Source organism: Orcinus orca, chromosome 3, assembly GCF_937001465.1.
Source record: "Orcinus orca chromosome 3, mOrcOrc1.1, whole genome shotgun sequence".
NCBI lineage: Eukaryota > Metazoa > Chordata > Mammalia > Artiodactyla > Delphinidae > Orcinus > Orcinus orca.
This window is the reverse complement of record NC_064561.1, coordinates 19,373,179-19,392,491: the sequence shown is the minus strand read 5'-3', so window position 1 is coordinate 19,392,491 and position 19,313 is coordinate 19,373,179. Positions and strand designations below refer to the sequence as shown.

The 19,313-nt window shown below is 43.9% G+C and overlaps 1 protein-coding gene and 1 non-coding gene across 2 annotated transcripts; both read right to left on the bottom strand.

Moving 5' to 3' along the window:
* Positions 1-259: 259 nt before the first annotated feature.
* On the bottom strand, positions 260-16,283 carry LOC101286255 (leucine-rich repeat-containing protein 75B-like). The gene is given in 3 exon segments (XM_033414930.2): positions 260-1,006; positions 1,009-1,340; positions 16,265-16,283. Coding segments are annotated over 3 exon segments (1,008 nt in total). The 3' UTR covers positions 260-349.
* TRNAK-UUU (transfer RNA lysine (anticodon UUU)) lies at positions 2,615-2,686 on the bottom strand. The gene has a single exon. It is a non-coding gene; the product is annotated as a tRNA-Lys (tRNA).
* Positions 16,284-19,313: the final 3,030 nt, after the last annotated feature.

The following is a 19,313-nucleotide window of genomic DNA, read 5'->3' as shown; positions in this document are numbered from 1 at the left end:
ATATGTGCAAGAGTTTATTTCTGAGCTCTCTATTCTATTCCATTGGTCTATATGTCTGTGTTTATGCCAGTACCACATTGTTTAGCTTTGTAGTAAGGTGTTTTTTGTTTTGTTTTGTTTTTTGGAGGTGGCATCAGCCTTTATTGTGGGGTCTGCACAGTAGGTGCCAGGCCCCTTCTGCTGAGGGAAGGCTGAGACTCCAGCCTGGACCGACCATCCAGTCTCCAATGAGCCCATCCTCCTGTGCACGGGGATCTGGGTCCTGTGGGGTAACTCTGCCTCCATCACCCCCTCCCACGTGCTCGGGTGCGTTGCTAGTCAGGAAGCAGGAGCCAGGGCGGGTGGCGGGTCACCTGGTGCAGCAGGCCTGGGGCTCGGGCCCTGGCCCGGCAGCTGCAGAGCCCCAGCTGGAAGCAAGGGCCGTGGCCCCGGCCATGCCACCCTCAGGCTCTGGGTCCAGGCTCTCGTAGATGGTGGGCAGCGAGGTGCGCTGGCTTAGCCTACGGCTAAGGCCAACCAGCAGGGGCTGGGGCAGGGAGGCCACATCCACGTTGTTGCCCAGGCCCACCCGGGCCAGCACCGGGAACTTGGTGGTGTCCTTGATCGCCTTAGTGAGCTCACGGGCGGTAGCCCGCGGCAGCCGGTTGCTGTTGAGCAGAAGCTGGGTGAGACGGGGCAGCGTCCAGAGGCTGGGCAGCAGCCGGTGCAGCAGCTCATCACTCAGCCCCGTGAAGCTCAGGTCCAGCACTGCCAGCCTGGCGCCCTGGCTGCCCAGGTAGCGCATGATATGCTGCACGTCCCGCACCGACAGTTGTATCCCCGATAGGTTCACGGTCTCCCCTGCCAGCAGAGTCTTCTGGAGGTTGCTCTTGAGGCAGCTCTGGGTCTTCCTTCGGGGAAGGCTGGACCCCTGCTGCCGCTTGGAGTGAGGGGTGAGGTGGTAGATGAGCTGCCGGCAGGTCTTGTCTGAGGACTTCCAGAGCTCATAGTCCTGCGGGGGCAGCGCGACTTGGGGCACTGCAGGTCCCGGGCCAGGTTCACAAGCAGGTCGTGGGAGATGGGATCCACCAGATTGAGGAAGGCCACATTCCTGTAGAGGATGTCTGTGAGGAGGGTCCCCTCGAGGCCCAGGTCCTGGCGCAGGAGGCGCAGCAGCTGCCGGGCGCGCGCCGGGCGCCGCTCGCGGAGCGTCGACTGGATCTCGCGGAGCCAGCGCACCCGGCGCTCATAGGGCGCCGGCCCGCACCCCGCCTCCGCCCCAGCCTCCGAGCCCGCTTCGGGCCCGGGCCGCCGGCCCAGCCGCGCCCCCAGGGCCGCCGCGCGGCGGGCGCCGAGCCGGCCTGTAATAAGTTTTGAAACCAGAAAGAGTGAGTCCTCCAACTTGTTCTTCTTTTTCAAGATTGTTTTGTCTTTTTGGAAGTTCCCTTGAACTTCCATATGAACTTTAGGATGGATTTTTCTACCGTGCATAAAATGCCATTGGGATTTTGATGGAGATTGGGTTAAAAATGTAGATCACTGAGTATTGTGGAAATCTTAACAATACTGTTTTCTAATCTATGAACATGGGTTGTCTCTCCATTTATCTATGTCTTCTTTCATTTATTTCAGCAATGTTTTGTAGTTTTCAGTGTGGAAATCTTTTACCCCCTTGAATAAGCTAATTCCTAGGTATTTTATTCTTTTTGATGTTATTGTAAATGGAATTGTTTATTAATTTCCTTTTGCGGTTGTTCATTGTTAGTGTATAGAAATGCAACTAATTTTTTAGTGTTGATTTTATACCTTGCAATTTTGCTGATTTCATTTATTAGTTCTAAGAGGTCCCCCCCACTCCCCGCTTTGGTGTGTGTGTGGAGTTTTCTACATATAGTATAATGTCATCTGTGAATGGAGATAATTTTACTTTCTCTTTCCCAATTGGGATGCCTTTTATTTCTTTTTCTTGATTGACTGCTCTGGTTAGAACTTCCAATTATATGTTGAATAGAAGTGGCAAAACCAGGTATCCTTGTCTTATTCCCCATCTTAGAGGAAAAGTCTCTCACCACTGAATAGGATGTTAGCTGTGGGTTTTTCATATACGACTTTTATTATGTTGAGAGAGTTTCTTTCTATTCCTAGTTTCTATAGTGTTTTTATCATGAGAGGGTGTTGAATTTTGTCAAATGCTTTTTCTGCAACAATTGAGATGATCATGTGTTTTTCCCCTTCATTTTGTTAATATGTGTTCTACATTGATTGATTTTCATATGTTGAGCTATCCTTTATTCCAGGAATAAATCCCACTTGGCCATTGTGTATAATCTTTTAATATGCAGCTGAATTCAGTTTGCTAGTATAGGCATACCTCGTTTTACTGTGCTTCATTTTATTGTGCTTTGCAGATATTGTGCTTTTTACAAATAGAAGGTTTGTGGCAACCATACATCAGGCAAGTCTGTTGGCCCCATTTTTCCAACAGCATTTGCTCACTTCATGTCTCTGTGTCACATTTTGGTCATTCTCACAATATTTCAAAAATTTCATTATTATTATATTTGTTATGGTGATCTATAGGAGTGGTTTTGGTTTTTTTTTTTCTGGCTGCTCCGCGCAGCTTGTGGGGTCTTAGTTCCCCAACCAGGGATTGAACCTGGTCCCCAGAAGTAAAAGTCCTGAGTCCTAACCACTGGACCGCCAGGGAATTCCTGATGATGAGTGATCTTTGATGTTACTACTACAACCAGCTGAAGGTTTGGATGATGATTAGCATTGTTTAGCAATGACATATTTTAAAATTAAGTTGTGTACAATTTTTTTTAGACATAATGCTATTGCATACTTAATAGACTACAGGATAGTATAAACATAACTTTTATATGTACCAAGAAACCAAAAAATTTGTGTGACTCCATTTATTGTGACATTTGCTTTATTGTGGTGGTCTGGAACCAAACTTGCTTTATCTCCGGTTCTGCCTGTATATGTTGAGAACTTTTGCATTAATGTTCATAAGGGATATTGGTCTGTAGTTTTCTTTTCTTGTAGTATCTGTGCCTGGCTTTGATATAAAGGCAGTCTTGGCTTTATATTGTCATTCTATGCGTTAGGAAGTAATCCCTCTTCTTCACTTTTTTGGTGTTAGTTCTTCTTTAAATGTTTGATAGAATTTTTCAGTAGAAGTTTTCAGTGAAGCCATCTGGCCTATCATCTTTATTTGTCAGGAGATTTTTGATTACTGATTCAATCTCTTTATTAGTTATGAGTCTATTCAGATTTTCTATTTCTGTCTTGGTAGATCTTTGGTTTCTAAGATTTCATCTAGGTTATCTAGTTGTTGGTACAACTATTCATAGCATTCTCATAATTCTTTTGTTGATTATCAATAGCAATGTCCCCATTTTCATTTCATTTCTTTTTATTACTGAATAATATTTCATTATATGGCAGTATCACAGTTCATTTACCCATTTGCCTATTAAAGTACATCTTATGTTCTTCCAAATTTGGGGCTATTATGAATAAAGCTGCTATAAACATCTATGTGTAAATTTCTGTGTGGACATAAGTTTTCAACTTATTTCAGTAAACACCAAGGAGCGTCATTGCTGAATGAAATGGTAAGAATACATTTAGTGTCTGTAAGATACTGCAAACTGTCTTCCAGTTAAATCACTTTTCAGGTAGATATAAAAACCATGGTTTTCCACCCTTTTTGGGCACTGTGACATTTGTTTATTAACTTTATTATATATATAAAGTTCAATAGAAGAAAGTTTTCACTTTCTGCATTTCTTTTCTAACTACCATAATTATTCATCATGATTGTTCCTGAAAATATTTTTCTTATGGAGGAGAGGGGTGTTAAAATATTATCTATTCCAGGTGTGAAATATGCTAGGTTCCTCACTGAAGGAATGAGATCTCCTTCAACTGCCTTCAAATATGTGTTCAAAAGTCATTTCCTCGTTCTGAGGCGCACCTTATTTAGAAATTGCTTTCTCACAAATTTAGATAATATTCATGGTTTATATAAAAGTGAAGAATGTTAATAAAATATTCCAGGAAACATTTTAAAGAATCCAAGCCTAGGGCTTCCCTGGTGGCGCAGTGGTTGGGAGTCCGCCTGCCGATGCAGGGGACGCGGGTTCGTGCCCCGGTCCGGGAAGATCCCACATGCCGCCGAGCGGCTGGGCCCGTGAGCCATGGCCGCTGAGCCTGCGCGTCTGGAGCCTGTGCTCCGCAACGGAAGAGGCCACAGCAGTGAGAGGCCCGTGTACTGCAAAAAAAAAAAAAAAAAAAGAATCCAAGACTTAATTTTTTTAAAAATTGCTTTCTCATACCCCTGCCAACCCTCTAGCACTCTTGTTGCCCTTACTCTGGTCTACTTTTTATTTTTCAATCTTTCTTATCACTTCCAAGCTCTCATATAATGTATTTATTTTTTATGCTCATTGTCTATTTGTACTACTGGAAGGTAAACCCATGAGGACAGGGATTTTTGTTTGGTTCCATGATCCTTCCCAAGTGCCCAGAAGTGTCTGGCACATGATATATGCCCCATAAATATTTGTTAAAAGAATGACTTCATGAATCTCCCTGGGTGGATTGCACAGTGGTTGCAACCTACGGATATGGCCTGACAGACCTTTCAGAGTGAGGTGTCAAACAGCTCCATTATTCCATTATTGGTTGGTCCTCCACACTCTTTCCCTGATCTTTGAGGAGTCAGATTCTGTTTGGCGAACTGTCTTCTTGGAATGTGCTGGAGGTGGCTTTACCTATCAGATCTCTTTGGTGGATCACCTTGATTTTTCCTATCCCACTGTCAGCCTGCACATCGTACACATGTAGGATTCTCAGTTTCCGATAGAATGGGACAGCCTGTCTACCAGTCAGCCATTTGGAGCTTACTGGAATAGCAGGAGGCCACAGCTATGCAGGGCTCACGGAAGGAATTCCTCCTTCAGGACTTGTCAGACCACAAGGGACCTTTTGGATCTCAAGACATCAACTCCTTTTGGAGCTTGGCATTAGGTCCTCCATCTCAGGAAGGAGACTCAAAACAAGGCCTGGCCCAAAGCCAGTCCCCTCTCCCATACTTCAGTTCTGCTTCCAGGATGGGGAACAATATCATTCTTCCTTCCTCCTACAGCATTTACATCAAAGTGTTCACCTTCCTGGGACCCTTGCTTGCCTTCACATTAACTTGGCCCCTAGCAAGGGAGGACACCCAATTAAGCAAATGAAAGTTCCCTTCTTCAGATTGATCCCACTTGTTTTCAGAGTGAACTGTGTGTCATGCTATGTTAAGACAGCTCATGTGTCCAATTGCTGATGTCCACTTAGTGACACTGCTATGCCTAAGATGTTACAACTTCAGTCCAAGTAAAATGGATCAGCTCTACAGCACAGGGATTGGTGGCTGCAAATTTTCTCTGGCACCTTTTGCATAGTAGTGTGGGTTTCTTCCATGGACTTGGGCTGGCTTGATCTCAGGATGAGTTTTCAGGGTACACTTGATATTGTGAAATAAAATTCATATTTTATGGCAAGACAAGAAAAATTTAAACATAAAAATTTTATCTGCCCTTTGGCCTACTCTGTGCATTGTGTATCTGCATTATACATCAACCAAAGCTTCCCCATTGGCAGAAATACCTGCTCAACAATGAAGAACAATATTCTCCTAGCATCAACAAGACAACTCCTTAAAGATGACATTCCTTCCTGATCTTGTAAGGGGCCACGATGATGCTTTGATCTGGACTGTGTAAACTGTCATTTAATGTACAGCCCTCTGTCTCAAAAAACTTACATAATTCTGCCTTGACTTCTAACAGGAGGAACAGTTCTCAGAGCTTTCTGAGATGTTTTTCCTGGATTATAATCGTCAATTTAGCTTGAATTAAAATTTCCATTTTTTTCTTAGATTGACTGATTAATTTTTTTGTTGACAATATGACCTGATGAGGTTAAAACCCCAGGTGTGGTACTGTTCCTCCTTTCTGCCTTCAAATGTATTGCTTTCTAAGATGGGACTGTGTGTGTGTGTGTGTGTGTGTGTGTGTGTGTGGTGTTTGTTCCCCTACCAGTGAAGAAAACCTTATTTTCTTTAGTAATGTACCTCATAAGGAAGCTCGCCTTGCCAAGGAAGCGTTAATTTTCTTGCAGATGACAAAACTGTCTCCCTGGAGGAAAGAATATTCTTCCTGGCAACATAATATTGCCCTTTAGGAAGCCATAGCCCTAGAACCATCACATAAGGAGTGTTTGACACTTCCTGGGCCTGGCTCATCTATAGAACTGGCTTCACCAGGGATCTTAGGTCTCCCATGAAGTTACTTCTAGCTCCCACTTGATTTTCTTTGATTTAAAAAGATCATTCAGATGATAGAGTGTCTGTGTGTTTCCAGTTTGTCCCATTGCAAAAGAATGCCATTTATTCATTCAGTAGGCCTTTGTTAGCACTCCCTCCATGTCACAGCTCAGCTTGGTGATGGGTAAACATTTAGAAGAAAAAGATACTGTTCTTGGCTGAGGAGCTCCTGATCTAGAAAAGGGAGCACAGAGTGACAAGCCATTGAGTACAATGTGATAGGGGCTCACATTAGGGACGCACGGTGGTGTGGGAGCCCAGAGGCTCTGGGAAGGTTTTATAAGGGAGAGAACTTTGAGGTGAGCCTTCAAGGGTGTGTAGGATTTTGTTATGCTGCGGGCGGGGGGGCGCATGGCGGGATAACTCTGCAGTCAGAGGGAATCACCAGTGAAAAGTTCAAAGTGTGAAAGGGTATTTGATGTTCCTTGAATAATACAGTGAGAAACCCCATGAGGTTTGAGTGTGGAGATGAGAGTGGCTTTGAATGAGAGGCGTGTACTTTCTTCTATTGTTTATGGTGAGCAGCTAAGGGCTGTGAGTCTAGCTGGCAGGTAGAATGAGAGTACAGGGCCCAATCTGTATTGGGAGGTGTTGTGGTAGAATTGATCCTGGCCCAGTTTCTTGCTGCCATTTCACCAGGGAATGCAAACTTAACATCCAGAGGCTTGGGCTTTTATTCTTTTTGAGCTCCAATCTCCCCATCAACTGCGACAGGCACTTATATTTGAAAGTAAACAGTGATGTCTGTTTGCTTACTTGCATAGCATTTTGCAAAGAAACAGCAACTACCATCTGCCAGGTGACTTTTGTTTTTTAAAGAAGATGTTGGGGGTAGGAGTTTAGTAATTTATTTATTTATTTTTGCTGTGTTGGGTCTTTTTTTCTGTGCGAGGGCTTTCTCTAGTTGTGGCAAGCGGGGGCCAGTATTCATTGTGTTGCGTGGGCCTCTCACTATCGTGGCCTCTCGTTGCAGAGCACAGGCTCCAGACGTGCAGGCTCAGTAGTTGTGGCTCACAGGCCTAGTTGCTCCGCAGCATGTGGGATCCTCCCAGACCAGGGCTCGAACCCGTGTCCCCTGCATTAGCAGGCAGATTCTCAACCACTGCGCCACCAGGGAAACCCAGGTGACTTTTTTTTCAGTTAGAATTTTGGGGCAAAAAAATATGCATGGAATATCTGCATACGTGTATGTAAAAAATCAAACAATCTTTATTCTGAAATATAACATACATAGAGAAAATGTATATTTACAGTTGAAAGAGGAAATAATAAAGTGAATAGCTGCATACTCATCTCTCAGGTTGGGAAACAGACTGTTACCAGAACCATAACTAATCTATTTGTCCCTCCCCCACAAACCACTCAATGTCCCTAACCTCCCCCAGATAACCACTAGCCTCACTTATGTATGTCCTCTTTGCTTTTCTTTGTGGTTTTACTTCTATGTATGTACTCCTAAAGAATGCACTGTATAGCTTTGAAAACCCAAGTAGTAAACCCATCTGTGTAAGGAAAGGGCAGTATGGCCACTGTTAGATGAAGCTCCAGAGGTTACACTGAACAGAGGTTCTGAGGCATACCTCAGAACTTCCCTCTCAGGGAAGGTGGTGGGCAAGATTGTGAGTGAGTCTTGGAGGGTCTCATCACAGTTGGGAAATCCCACAGGGTTCTGGAGTTTCCAGGTGCTGCACATCTGGCAGCATTATGATAGGAGGAAGGGGCTATTTCTATGTGGTGGGCTGAGCGTTCTCAGCTGATACAGGCAGCAGGGCATGGAAAAGAGCAGGAACTTTTCCTGTATAACCAAGTACAGATGAAAATCAGGACCAGGCTCAGTAGGCCGTGTGTATTCCGGTTATAAAGACAGTGCAATGAAAGTCAGCACCAAGCGATTCTCCTTCAACGTTCTCCTGGGGATTTTCATCACTTCTTTCCATGTTGGGTCTTCTGGTTCTTCTAACCCATCTCTTCCCCTTTCTTGTTTATCTCTTTTGTTTTTGTGGAGAACATCGCAGTAACCTTTCAAGAAAAGATGTTTGGGAGGTCAATTTTTAGACTTTGCATGCCTGAAAATATCCTTATTCAACCTTCCCCCTTGACTGTTGGTTTGTCTTGGATATGAAATTCTAGGATGGAAATAATTTTCTTTCAATATTTTGAAATGATTACTCCTTTGTCTTCTTCCCTCCAGAGTTGTTGTTGATAAATCTAAAGCCATTGTGATTCTTGATGTTTTTGTGTATGACTTGGTTTTTTCCTCTTTTCAAGTTTTTGGAATCTTCTATTTGTCCCCAGTGTTCTGGAATTTCACAGTAACTTTCCTTGGTGTGGGTCTGTAGGTTTTTGAAGCTTTCTTCCAACCTTCAAGTCAAGATCTTCAGTTCTGGCAACATTTCTAAAATTATTATTATTTTTTGTGGTTGTTGATTATCTTCTCCCCTCCATTTTCTCATTTAGATGGTTGAGCTCCTGGAGAGTTTCTCTCATTTTTCTCATCTTTTGTAGCCCTTTTTTTTTTGCCCTCCTTATTGAGAGAGTTTCTCAAATTATCTTCCAACTTTTACATTGCATATTTTCCATTTATGCTTTCAGATTTTGAATTTCCAAGACCTTTTTTTCTTTTTCTGAATCTTCATTCCTTCCTTCCTTTTCCCCTCCATCCCTCTCTCCCTCTTTTCCTTCTATCCTCCTTTCTTTTTTAAAAAATAGCATTGTTGGTCTTCCCTGGTGGTGCAGTGGTTGAGAGTCTGCCGGCCGATGCATGGGACACGGGTTCGTACCCTGGTCCGGGAAGATCCCACATGCCGCGGAGCGCCTGGGCCCGTGAGCCATGGCCGCTGAGCCTGCGCGTCCGAAGCCTGTGCTCCGCAACGGGAGAGGTCACAACAGCAAGAGGCCCACGTACCGCCAAAAACAAGAAAAAAAAATAGCATTGTTATTGTTTTAAGGATATTTTTTTTTTTTTAAGCATGACATTTAAAATTTTTTATTTAGTTAGTTATTTTTGGCTGTATTGGGTCTTCGTTGCTGTGCATGGGCTTTCTCTAGTTGCGGTGAGCCGGGGCCACTCTTCGTTGCAGTGCGAGGGCTTCTCATTGCGGTGGCTTCTCTTGTTGCGGAGCACGGACTCTAGACGTGCGGGTTTCAATAGTTGTGGCTCGCGGGCTCTAGAGTGCAGGCTCAGTAATTGTGGTGCACGGGCTCAGGTGCCCCCTGGCATGTGGGATCCTCCCAGACGAGGGCTTGAACCCATGTCCCCTGCATTGGTAGGGGGATTCTTAACCACTGCGCCACCAGGGAAGTCCCAAGAATATTTAATTTTTTAAAGATTTCAATGATAGTTTTTTAAAATCTTAATTAAAAATTTACATACAGTAGTATTCACTATTTTGGGTGTATAATTTGAAGAGTTTTAACCCATGTATAAAATATTCTCCCTGCATAGTGTCTATTCCTCCAGGTTGCTTCTTTTCTCTTTTGTTTAAATGTGTTCGACATTTTTCTCAGATGTCTAGCAATTCCTGGCTCCCTGCTCATGATTAAGAATGGGGCCTAAGATACTAACTGGGGACTTTTTGAAAACATGGTGGGCCTTGTCAACTGGGAGCTTCACAGTGGGTAATGACGTGGGCCAATTGTTTGGGGTCAGATTCCCCAGTGAGGAGCCCTCCAGACTCTTGCATTCAGCATTTAGTATGTTTTTGGTATTTCCACCCTGTCTTATTCCTTTAAATATATTTTTATTACTTATTAGCTAATGACAGTATCTAGTTACTATTCTGCTGGGAAAGATGAGAAAATCAACATATTTATACTATCTTCCACCATTTCTGCCTCTCCTTTACTGACTTTACCGAAGACAGTTTCTTTGATTATTTCTAAGTCTATTTCCTGGAACCAAAGTCGCTGCAGTCATTTTTGGCTCAGTTGTACATGTGAATGTATTCAGTGCTCACTACTGACTTTGTTGCTGTTGTTGCTAGTTTTTCTGTTCATTTTGGCTGAAAATTGTCTTCTAGGACAGTGATTTTCCAACTTTTATGTTCTTAGGACTCTGGTTCAATAGGTCTGGGACGGGGTCTGAAAGTCTGAGTGTCTGACTGACATCTCCCAGGTGAGGCTGATGCTGCAGATCACACTGCAAGTGGCAAGATTCTAACAGGCTCTTCATGAGTTCTGAAACTTTGAAAACATCTCTCTATGCCTTGATACTTGTGTGAAATTTGGGCATGACATTTTTGGGTCACATTTTTTCCCTCAATGACTTTGCAGACATTGCTGCACTATCTGCTGATGTTGAAAATTTTTTGGAGATTCTGAAGGTAGCTTGATCTACCCCTTGCAGGTGGCTTGATTTTTGTGTGCTTGTTTCTTTTTGGCCTGGAAGCCACAAGATTGTTGCTTTGCTTTATCTTTGAAATTCAGTGTCTTTGCAGGTGATGTCTCAGTGCTGACTGATGGGTGAGAGCTCATTTCTGGGATGTGGTGTGATGCTCTTTTAAATCCGTGGACTCAAAGTTTCTTCTGTTTTGCAAGAGTTACCTGAATCTTTTTGTTTTATTTTCATCTAAATCATTTTTAAAAAAATTGAGATATAGGACTTCCCTGGTGGCACAGTGGTTAAGAATCTGCTTGCCAGTGCAGGGGACACGAGTTCGAGCCCTGGTCCGGGAAGATCCCACATGCCACGGAGCAACTAAGCCCAGGTACCACAACTACTGAGCCTGTGCTCTAGATTCCACAAGCCACAACTACTGAAACCACATGCCACAACTACTGAAGCCTGCGCACCTGGAGCCCGTGCTCCGCAACAAGAGAAGCCACTGCAATGAGAAACCCACACACCTCAACAAAGAGTAACCCCTGCTCATGACAACTAGAGAAAGCTCGTGGACAGCAACGAAGACCCAACGCAGCCAAAAAATAAATAAACTTAAATTTTAAAAAATTGAGATATAATTCGCACACTATTTTAGTATATTTATCCTTTTAAAGTATACAATTCAATGGTTTTAAAGTATAGTCACAAAATTGTAAAATCATCACTACTATCTAATTCCACAACATTTTCAACACCCCAGAAAAAACCCCATTCTCCTTATTGGTCACTCCCCATTGCCTCCACCCCCACCACTGACAAGCACTAATCTACTTCTGTCTCTATGGATTTGCCTATTCTGCACATTTCACATAATTGGGATCATATAAGATGTGACCTTTCATGTCTGGCTTCTATGGTCTGCATAATGTTTTCAAGGTTCATCCATGTTGTAGCATATATCAGAATTTCATTCCTTTTTATGGCTGAACAGTGTTCTGTTGTATGGATAGATCACATTTTGTTTACCTGTTTATCAGCTGATGGACAAGGGTTCCTGCCACTATCTGAATCATTTTTGAATATTTCTTTTTTTCTCTTGCTTATCTTCTTCAGAGATTCCAACTATTTGTCTAGTGGGATCTCTTTTGTTCTATGTCTGCCATTTTTCTCTAATCTTTTTTTCTGATTTTCTCGTTTTCAATTCATCTTTCTTAATATTTTCTATCCTTTTCTCTCTGTCCCTGATTGTTATTCATAATACCTCATCCCCTCTTCATGGCTTCATATGTGGCCTTTATTTCAGGGATAGTCAAATTCTCCTCTCCCTCTTTTTCCTGAGCTCTGGTAGAAAAAAAATGTTTTCATTTCTTTCTGCTGTCCTATCATTGCTTCACCAAGCACCTGCGATTCAGCTTTGAGACCTTGCATGATGGAGGTGATAGTTTTAGTATACTCTATGAGTTCTTGGGGGCGTATCTTTGCTTATGATGCTCATCTTTTCTACGACAATATCTTTTGGAGAGATGTTCTTCACTTGTTGATTTTTCCTCTTTCTTTTTTTCCTGCAGTATAGATTCTTTGCCTATTCATTTTGTGGTTGAATTCTTCTTGGATGAGCTGTTTTCACAAGGATCGTGTGGGGAGGAGCCAAGGTATTTGCATTATTTCATGGAGACGCCTCATAAGACAGGTGTGTGTGATTGAGGCTGCTGATCTCTCCTCTGCTGAGCTAACCAAGAGCGGCAGCTGCTTCCCCTGGAGCCCCTCCCTACTCCCCATGTTAGCCAGGCAGCAGTTTGCCAGGTCCTGCATGTAACCGCTTATCTCTCTGAGCACCTTATCTCTTTCCACTCTACTGTATCAAATGTTCTTGTTTTGTCCCAACCCCCACCCCGGGTTGGCCACCCACTTGCATGGGTCTGTCCTGCACTGGTCCTGCCTTGAAGGTTCTGTGGATGGCCCAGTGTTCCCTGCCCCTGGCAGTTTTTCTCATTTTATTTCAGAGTTTGGAGTTAGAGGTTTTCCCTCATTTAATCAAAGACAGAGAGTTGCTGTTTCTCATTTTCTTTTCTTTTCTTTTTCTTTTTTAATGGATATGGGTCCCTTAAAAAATCTTTTTTAATTTAATTTTTAAAATTTTTACTATTTTCATTTTTGGCTGTGTTGGGTCTTCGTTGCTGTGCACAGGCTTTCTCTAGTTGTGGTGAGAAGGGGCTACTCTTCCTTGCAGTGTGTGGGCTTCATTATTGCGGTGGCTTCTCTTGTTGTGGAGCATGGGCTCTAGGAGTGAGGGCTTTAGAAATTGCAGCAGGCGGGCTCAGTAGTTGTGGCGTGTGGGCTCAGTAGTTGTGGCTTGCAGGTTCTAGAGTGCAGGCTCAGCAGTTGTGGCGCACAGGTTGAGTGGCTCCGAAGCATGTGGGATCTTCCCGGACCAGGGATCGAACCCGTGTCTTCTGCATTGGCAGGTGGATTCTTGACCACTGCACCACCAGGGAAGCACGTGTTTCTCATTTTCTTTGCTGCTTTTGATGGGTTTGGGAGAAGAGGCAGACAGGAAGTCATTAGGAATCCTTTCTCACATGTAATTCCAATAAAAAGAATGACGAAAAGCAAATTAAATACATGTAAATTTCTGAATTCCGTTAAAAATCTTTACAGGGATATCCCCCACCCACACACTCCAGTTTATGATAGTAAAAATAAACGAAATGCCCCAATGTCTCTAAAACCAAATTTCAACTGTATTATATAGTTCATGTTTTAAGTCAAACTATGCCAAACATTGCTTCTGAATTTGGAGAAAATTCAGCCATCTCCATAACATGGTAGAAAACAGTTATCTTACAGAAAGGCAGAAATACTACTTGATATAAAGGAGCAATGGGTGTAAAACACTTGGCAAAGTGTTGCTCCCATTTGAAATCAACATTGGGTTTTTCTCTTTGCCTCATCTCCTTCCCAGTCACAATGGGGACCTGGCCAGGCTGGACCAGGTCCTGGGCAGATACTGTTTTGGAGGGAAATGGAGCTCTCCATCAGGATTGGGCCCTTAGGACAGTCACTGGGACAGCCATCTCCCACCTGGTGCTGTTTTTGGCCCTTGTAGGTCTGTGTCTAATTGCCTGTGGCCTGGGCCTCTCTCTCTGGAGCACTGTGACCTGGAGGGGCCCAGAGCTCTTTGCAAGGCTGATAAGAGACTGGTAATACCTGAAGTCACAATCTCAGGACTCTCAGCCTTGTGTTTTCCAGCTCAGCCTCTAAAGCCAGTTCTCCAGGCCATCTGGCCTCTGTCACCACTTTGCTTGGTGTTCTCCACCTATGCCCATCCCCTGAAACGGCTACTGGAGTCCTCACGGCAGCTTTTTCACAGTCTTCCCCCCAGCTTAACTGAAATCTGGCTTCCCTCCCCCGTTGACCCTCATCCTCCCTTGCCCTGAGCCTCTTGGTGCAGAGCTTGCATTGGAGGGTCCAAATGCTGCTGCCCCTCCCTGCAATTCTGCTCTGCTGTCCTTCTGAAATCCTGTTTGGGCTCATCACCCTCCCCCGCACCATTCACCACCACTTTGGGAGTTCTGGGGCTGTGGCTCTTAGCTTCTGCTCTATGCCTGGGAGATTTCCAGGGCCCACCCTGCTGTGAAGGGTTACCTCTGTGGCTCCCCTGGCTGCCCACAGCACACCGGTCACCCCCAATATGGCCCTGACTCCTGGGCATAGTTCTCTTTATGTGATTGTCTCTACAAGCCCCCTGGAAGCTCCTCTCCCAAGATAGAGTCTTAGTCATCTGTATCCCATTGTCAAAGTTAGGGGCAGCCTATTGACCAGCACAATCTGTTTTAAGAATAAACAAGACTGGAAGTTAGGAATGTAGAGAAGGAAGCACAGGCTCTGCTTCCCTCTGCTGTGGCTCAGCGTGCCCCTTCCCCAGGCTGGAAGCTTTTCTCCATCTGGCAGCCTCAGGGGACACTTCCTTGCTCCTCCTTCCTCCCTCCATAGCCCTTAACTTCCAGGACAAGTCCTGGGGCCCTGCTTCCAGTTTTCCTTTCTGCTTAGGGAAGGAGACTGGAGGCCTGCGCGGCCTGTGGCCGGTAGTGGGCAGGCACCCTCCCAGCTGGCAGGGGATTGCTGCCTCCCCTCCGTGCCTGGCGCCGGTTTTGGAGGCTCAGGTGAGATTAAGTAAGGGTGCATTGGTGCTGAGCCCTGAGCCCTGCTCTGCAGCCTCCAGTGAAGGATTTGACTACTGACTTAAGTAGGGTACCTGCCATGCGGAGGAAGCCTCACGCGGACAGGAAGGGAGGAGGCTCCTGAGGTGGTGAGGTGTCTTGCCTCTCCTTTGGTGAGAGGCTCTTGGGGGCCAATGAGGAGGGAGGCCAAGCAGGGGCATGGGAAGAGCTCGAGAGGGAGAGTTGGGAGCCCAGGTTGGGATCCCCTCTAGGCAGGTATTCATTGCTGCCTGCTGTCAGCTCTTCCAGTCCCAAGGTCACAGGTAGAGGGAGCAGATTGTCTGGGAACTTTCCTGGGACTAGAAAAGAGTGGGTGGTTAGTCAAAGAGTTGTGTTTCACCAGGTCTGATTCTTCCACCCATTTATCCCTGCAAATATACAGAAGTAAAGAAATACAACAATGGACTCACATGTACCCATTCTCTAGATTGAATAATTACCAAGATTGTGCTGTATTTACTTTGTTACTTTTTCTTTGCTGAAGTATTTTAAGGCAAAGCTCAGACATTTTGCCATGTCACTTCTAAATACTTTGTTATGCATCTTTCAAAAATATGACAGCTACTTTCATACCATAATGCCATTATCATACTTAACAAAATTAACAATGGTTCCTTGGTATAAACTAATATCAGTTCATAGTTGAATTTCTTTGGTGTAGTTTTACTACTGTTTGTCATGTAAGACCCAACATTTGGTTGTGATAGCTCTTAAGTCTGTTTTGATGGACAGCATTCTCCCTTTTATTCTGGGTCAATGACATGTTGCTGACACTGGTCATCCTGTATAATGGCTCTCAGACTCTCAATCTGTTTATCTGTATAGTAGATAGTGTTGCTGCCCTGCCAGATTCCCTTTACTGGCACACCCAACATTTTTTAAAAATTAATTAATTAATTAATTTTTATTTATTTTTGGCTGCGTCGGGTCTTAGCTGGGGCATGCGGGATCTTCGTTGAGGCATGTGGGATCTTCTGTTGCGGCGTACGGGCTCTTTGTTGTGGTGTGTGGGCGTCTCTCTAGTTGTGGCCTGCGGGTTTTCTCTCTCTAGTTGTGGCACACAGGTTCCAGAGCGCATGGGCTCTGTACTTTGCGGAACGTGGGCTGTAGGCTCTAGTTGAGGCGCACGAGCTCAGTAGTTGTGGCCCACAGGTTTAGTTGCCCCACAGCATGTGGGATCTTAATACCCCGAACAGAGATCAAACCCGTGTCTCCTGCACTGTAAGGTGGATTCTTTACCACTGGACCACCAGAGAAGTCCCTGGCACACCCAACTTTTGTCTGCAGTGAATGTTGGCTGTAAGGGCTCACAGCTGCCCTCTACTCAGGGCAATTGCTTGTAGAAAGTTGCTCTTAGCCTACCCGAGCTCACCCTCTTCATGGCCCGCAGCCAGTGATTGACAGGGGTACTAAAGCCTAGCTTCCTTGAGCTGAGGAGGGACAATACTGTAGTGGTGCCCATGCTCCAGAGCTTTCCAGGGGACTAGGCAGAGCCTAGACTTCAACTGAAAGCACTCATTGCCTCAGCTTCTTCCCCTGTCCTACTCTGCCTCCCTCAGTTCCTTGCAGGTTTCTTTTGAGAGCACTTGCATGAGAATCCTAGGATCAAACTGTGCTTCTAGGAGACCTAAGTCTATTTTCTTCCTCAGAGTGTCACTTAACTTTTACTTTGATTTCTTGAATACCTACAAATGGAAATGAACTCTGGAGGCCTAGTCAGAAGCAGGTTCAACTCTTTATAGCAAGATTACTTCATCATATTGTAAGCCATCTGGAGGCATGGGGGATCAATGAATTCAGTCTGATCTCTCTGTTGTGAAGTTCTCTATCAACCTCTCATCTAGACACTCCACCCATTGATTATTCCCTGACTCAGTTACTGCACTAAGGGTGGGAAGGAGGATATTTTTCTAATTCTTTTTCTAACATCATTTCTTCCACATTTATCACCTGGAATATTTCCATAGGGAAGAATTTTCCCCGATCAATGAAAGCAATTTGGTTGTCCTGCAATGCAATTTATTCAGGAAAGGTTAGTTTCTTTCCTGTTAATTGACAATGCTCAGTAAAGAGGTGATGCCCTTTACTTCCTGGTTCTGTTACCATTATTACTCATGTCATCGTTTATTTCAGTATCAAAATATATGTGTATAAAAATTGAGATAAAACTCATATAACATAAAATTCACCATGTTAACCTTTTAAAAGTGTACAATTCAGTGGTTTTTAGTATAATCACAATATTGTGCAACCATCATCACTATCTAATTCCAGAACATTTTATCGCCCAAAAGGCAACCCCACCCATTAAGCAGTCACTCCTCATTACTCCCCAGCCCCAGCCCCTGGAAACCATTAATCTACTTCCTGTCTCTATGGCTTTGCCTATTCTAAACATTTCATATAAATGGAATCATACAATATGTGGCTTTTTGTGTCGGGCTTCTGTCCCTTGGCTAAATGTTTTCAAGTTTCATCCGTGTTGTAACATGTATCGGTACTTCATTATTATTCATTCACTATTGACTGATATTCCACATTTTGTTTATCCATTAATTGGTTGATGGATATTTGGGTTGTTTCCATTTTTTGGCTATTAGGAATAATGCTACTATGAACATTGAGGTACAAGTTTTTGTGTGAACATATCTTTTAAAGTAGCTAGAGGTAGAATTGCTGGTCATATGGTAACTCTATGTTACCTTTTTTTTTTTTTTTTTGGCTGCATCTTTGTTGCTGCACGCAGGCTTTCTCTAGTTGCGGTGAGTGGGGGCTACTCTTTGTTGTGGTGCACAGGCTTCTCATTGTGGTGGCTTCTCTTGTTTCGGAGCATAGGCTCTAGGTGTGCAGGCTTCAGTAGTTGCAGCATGTGGGCTCAGTAGTTGTGGTTCGCGGGTTCTAGAGCGCAGGCTCAGTAGTTGTGGCACACAGGCTTAGTTGCTCCGCAGCATGTGGGATCTTCCCAGACCAGGGCTTGAACCTGTGTCCCCTGCATTGGCAGGCAGATTCTTAACCACTGCGCCACCAGGGAAGCCCTATGTTACCTTTTTAAGGAACTGCTAAACTGTTCTCCACAGCCTCTGTTCTGTTTACATTCCCACCAGCTATGTGTGAGGGTCCCAATTTCTCTACATCTTCATCAACACTTATTACTTACCATTTAAAAACTTATGTCCAGTGCTTCCCTGGTGGCGCAGTGGTTGAGAGTCCGCCTGCCAATGCAGGGGACGCGGGTTCGTGCCCCGTTCCAGGAAGATCCCACATGCCGCAGAGCGGCTAGGCCCGTGAGCCATGGCCACTGAGCCTGCGCATCCGGAGCCTGTGCTCCGCAACGGGAGAGGCCACAGCAGTGAGAGGCCTGCATACCGCAAAAAACAAAACAAACAAACAAACAAAAAATTATGTCCACTCTGGTGAGTGTCAAGTGGTATCTCATGTGGTTATGACTTGCATGTTCCTAATGCTAATAATGTTGATCATCTTTTCATGTGCTTATAGGCTATTATATATCTTTGGAGAAATTTCTACTTGAATCCTTTGCCCATTTTAATTTTTATTGGATTGTTTCTCCTTTTGTTGTGGAGTTGTAAGAATTCTTTATAAGTTCTATCCAGACTAGACTCTAGGCTTTCTGCTGTCTTGATGCTATCCTTTGATGTACAAAAGTTTGAAACCCCCCATTTATTGAGATATATTGACAAATAACATTGTGTAACATTGTATAAGTTTAAGGTGTACAATGTGGTGATTTGATATACATATATTTTGTGAAATGATAACCATATTAAAGTTAGTTAACGCATCCATCACCTCATATATCTACCATTTGTGTGTGTGTGTGTGTGTGTGTGTGTGTGTGTGTGTGTGTGTTTGGTGAGAACATTTAAGGTCTATTCTCTTAGCAAATTTCAAGTATACAATACAGTATTGTAAACTATGGTCACCATGCTGTACATTAGGTCCCCAGAACTTCTTCTAATTGCAAATTTGTATCATTTGACCAACATGTCAAATCTCCCCATTCTCCCCACTCCGAAATCCCTGGCTACTCTCTGTTTCAATAAGTTCAGCTTTTTTAGATTCCACACATAAGTAAGATCATACAGTATTTCTTTCTCTGACTTACTTCACTTAGCATAACACCTCAAGGTTCATCCATGTTGTCACAAATGACAGGATTCCCTTATTTTTTATGGCTAAATAATATTTGTGTGTGTGGGTGTGTCCATATCATCTTCTTTATTCATTCATCTCTAGACGGACACTTAGATTGTTTCCACATGTTTGCTATTGTGAATAATGCTACAGTGAACATGGGGGTGCAGATATCTTTTCAAGATAGTAATTTTATTTCCTTTAAATATGTATCCAGAATTGGAATTGCTTGATCATATGGTAGTTCTATTTTTAA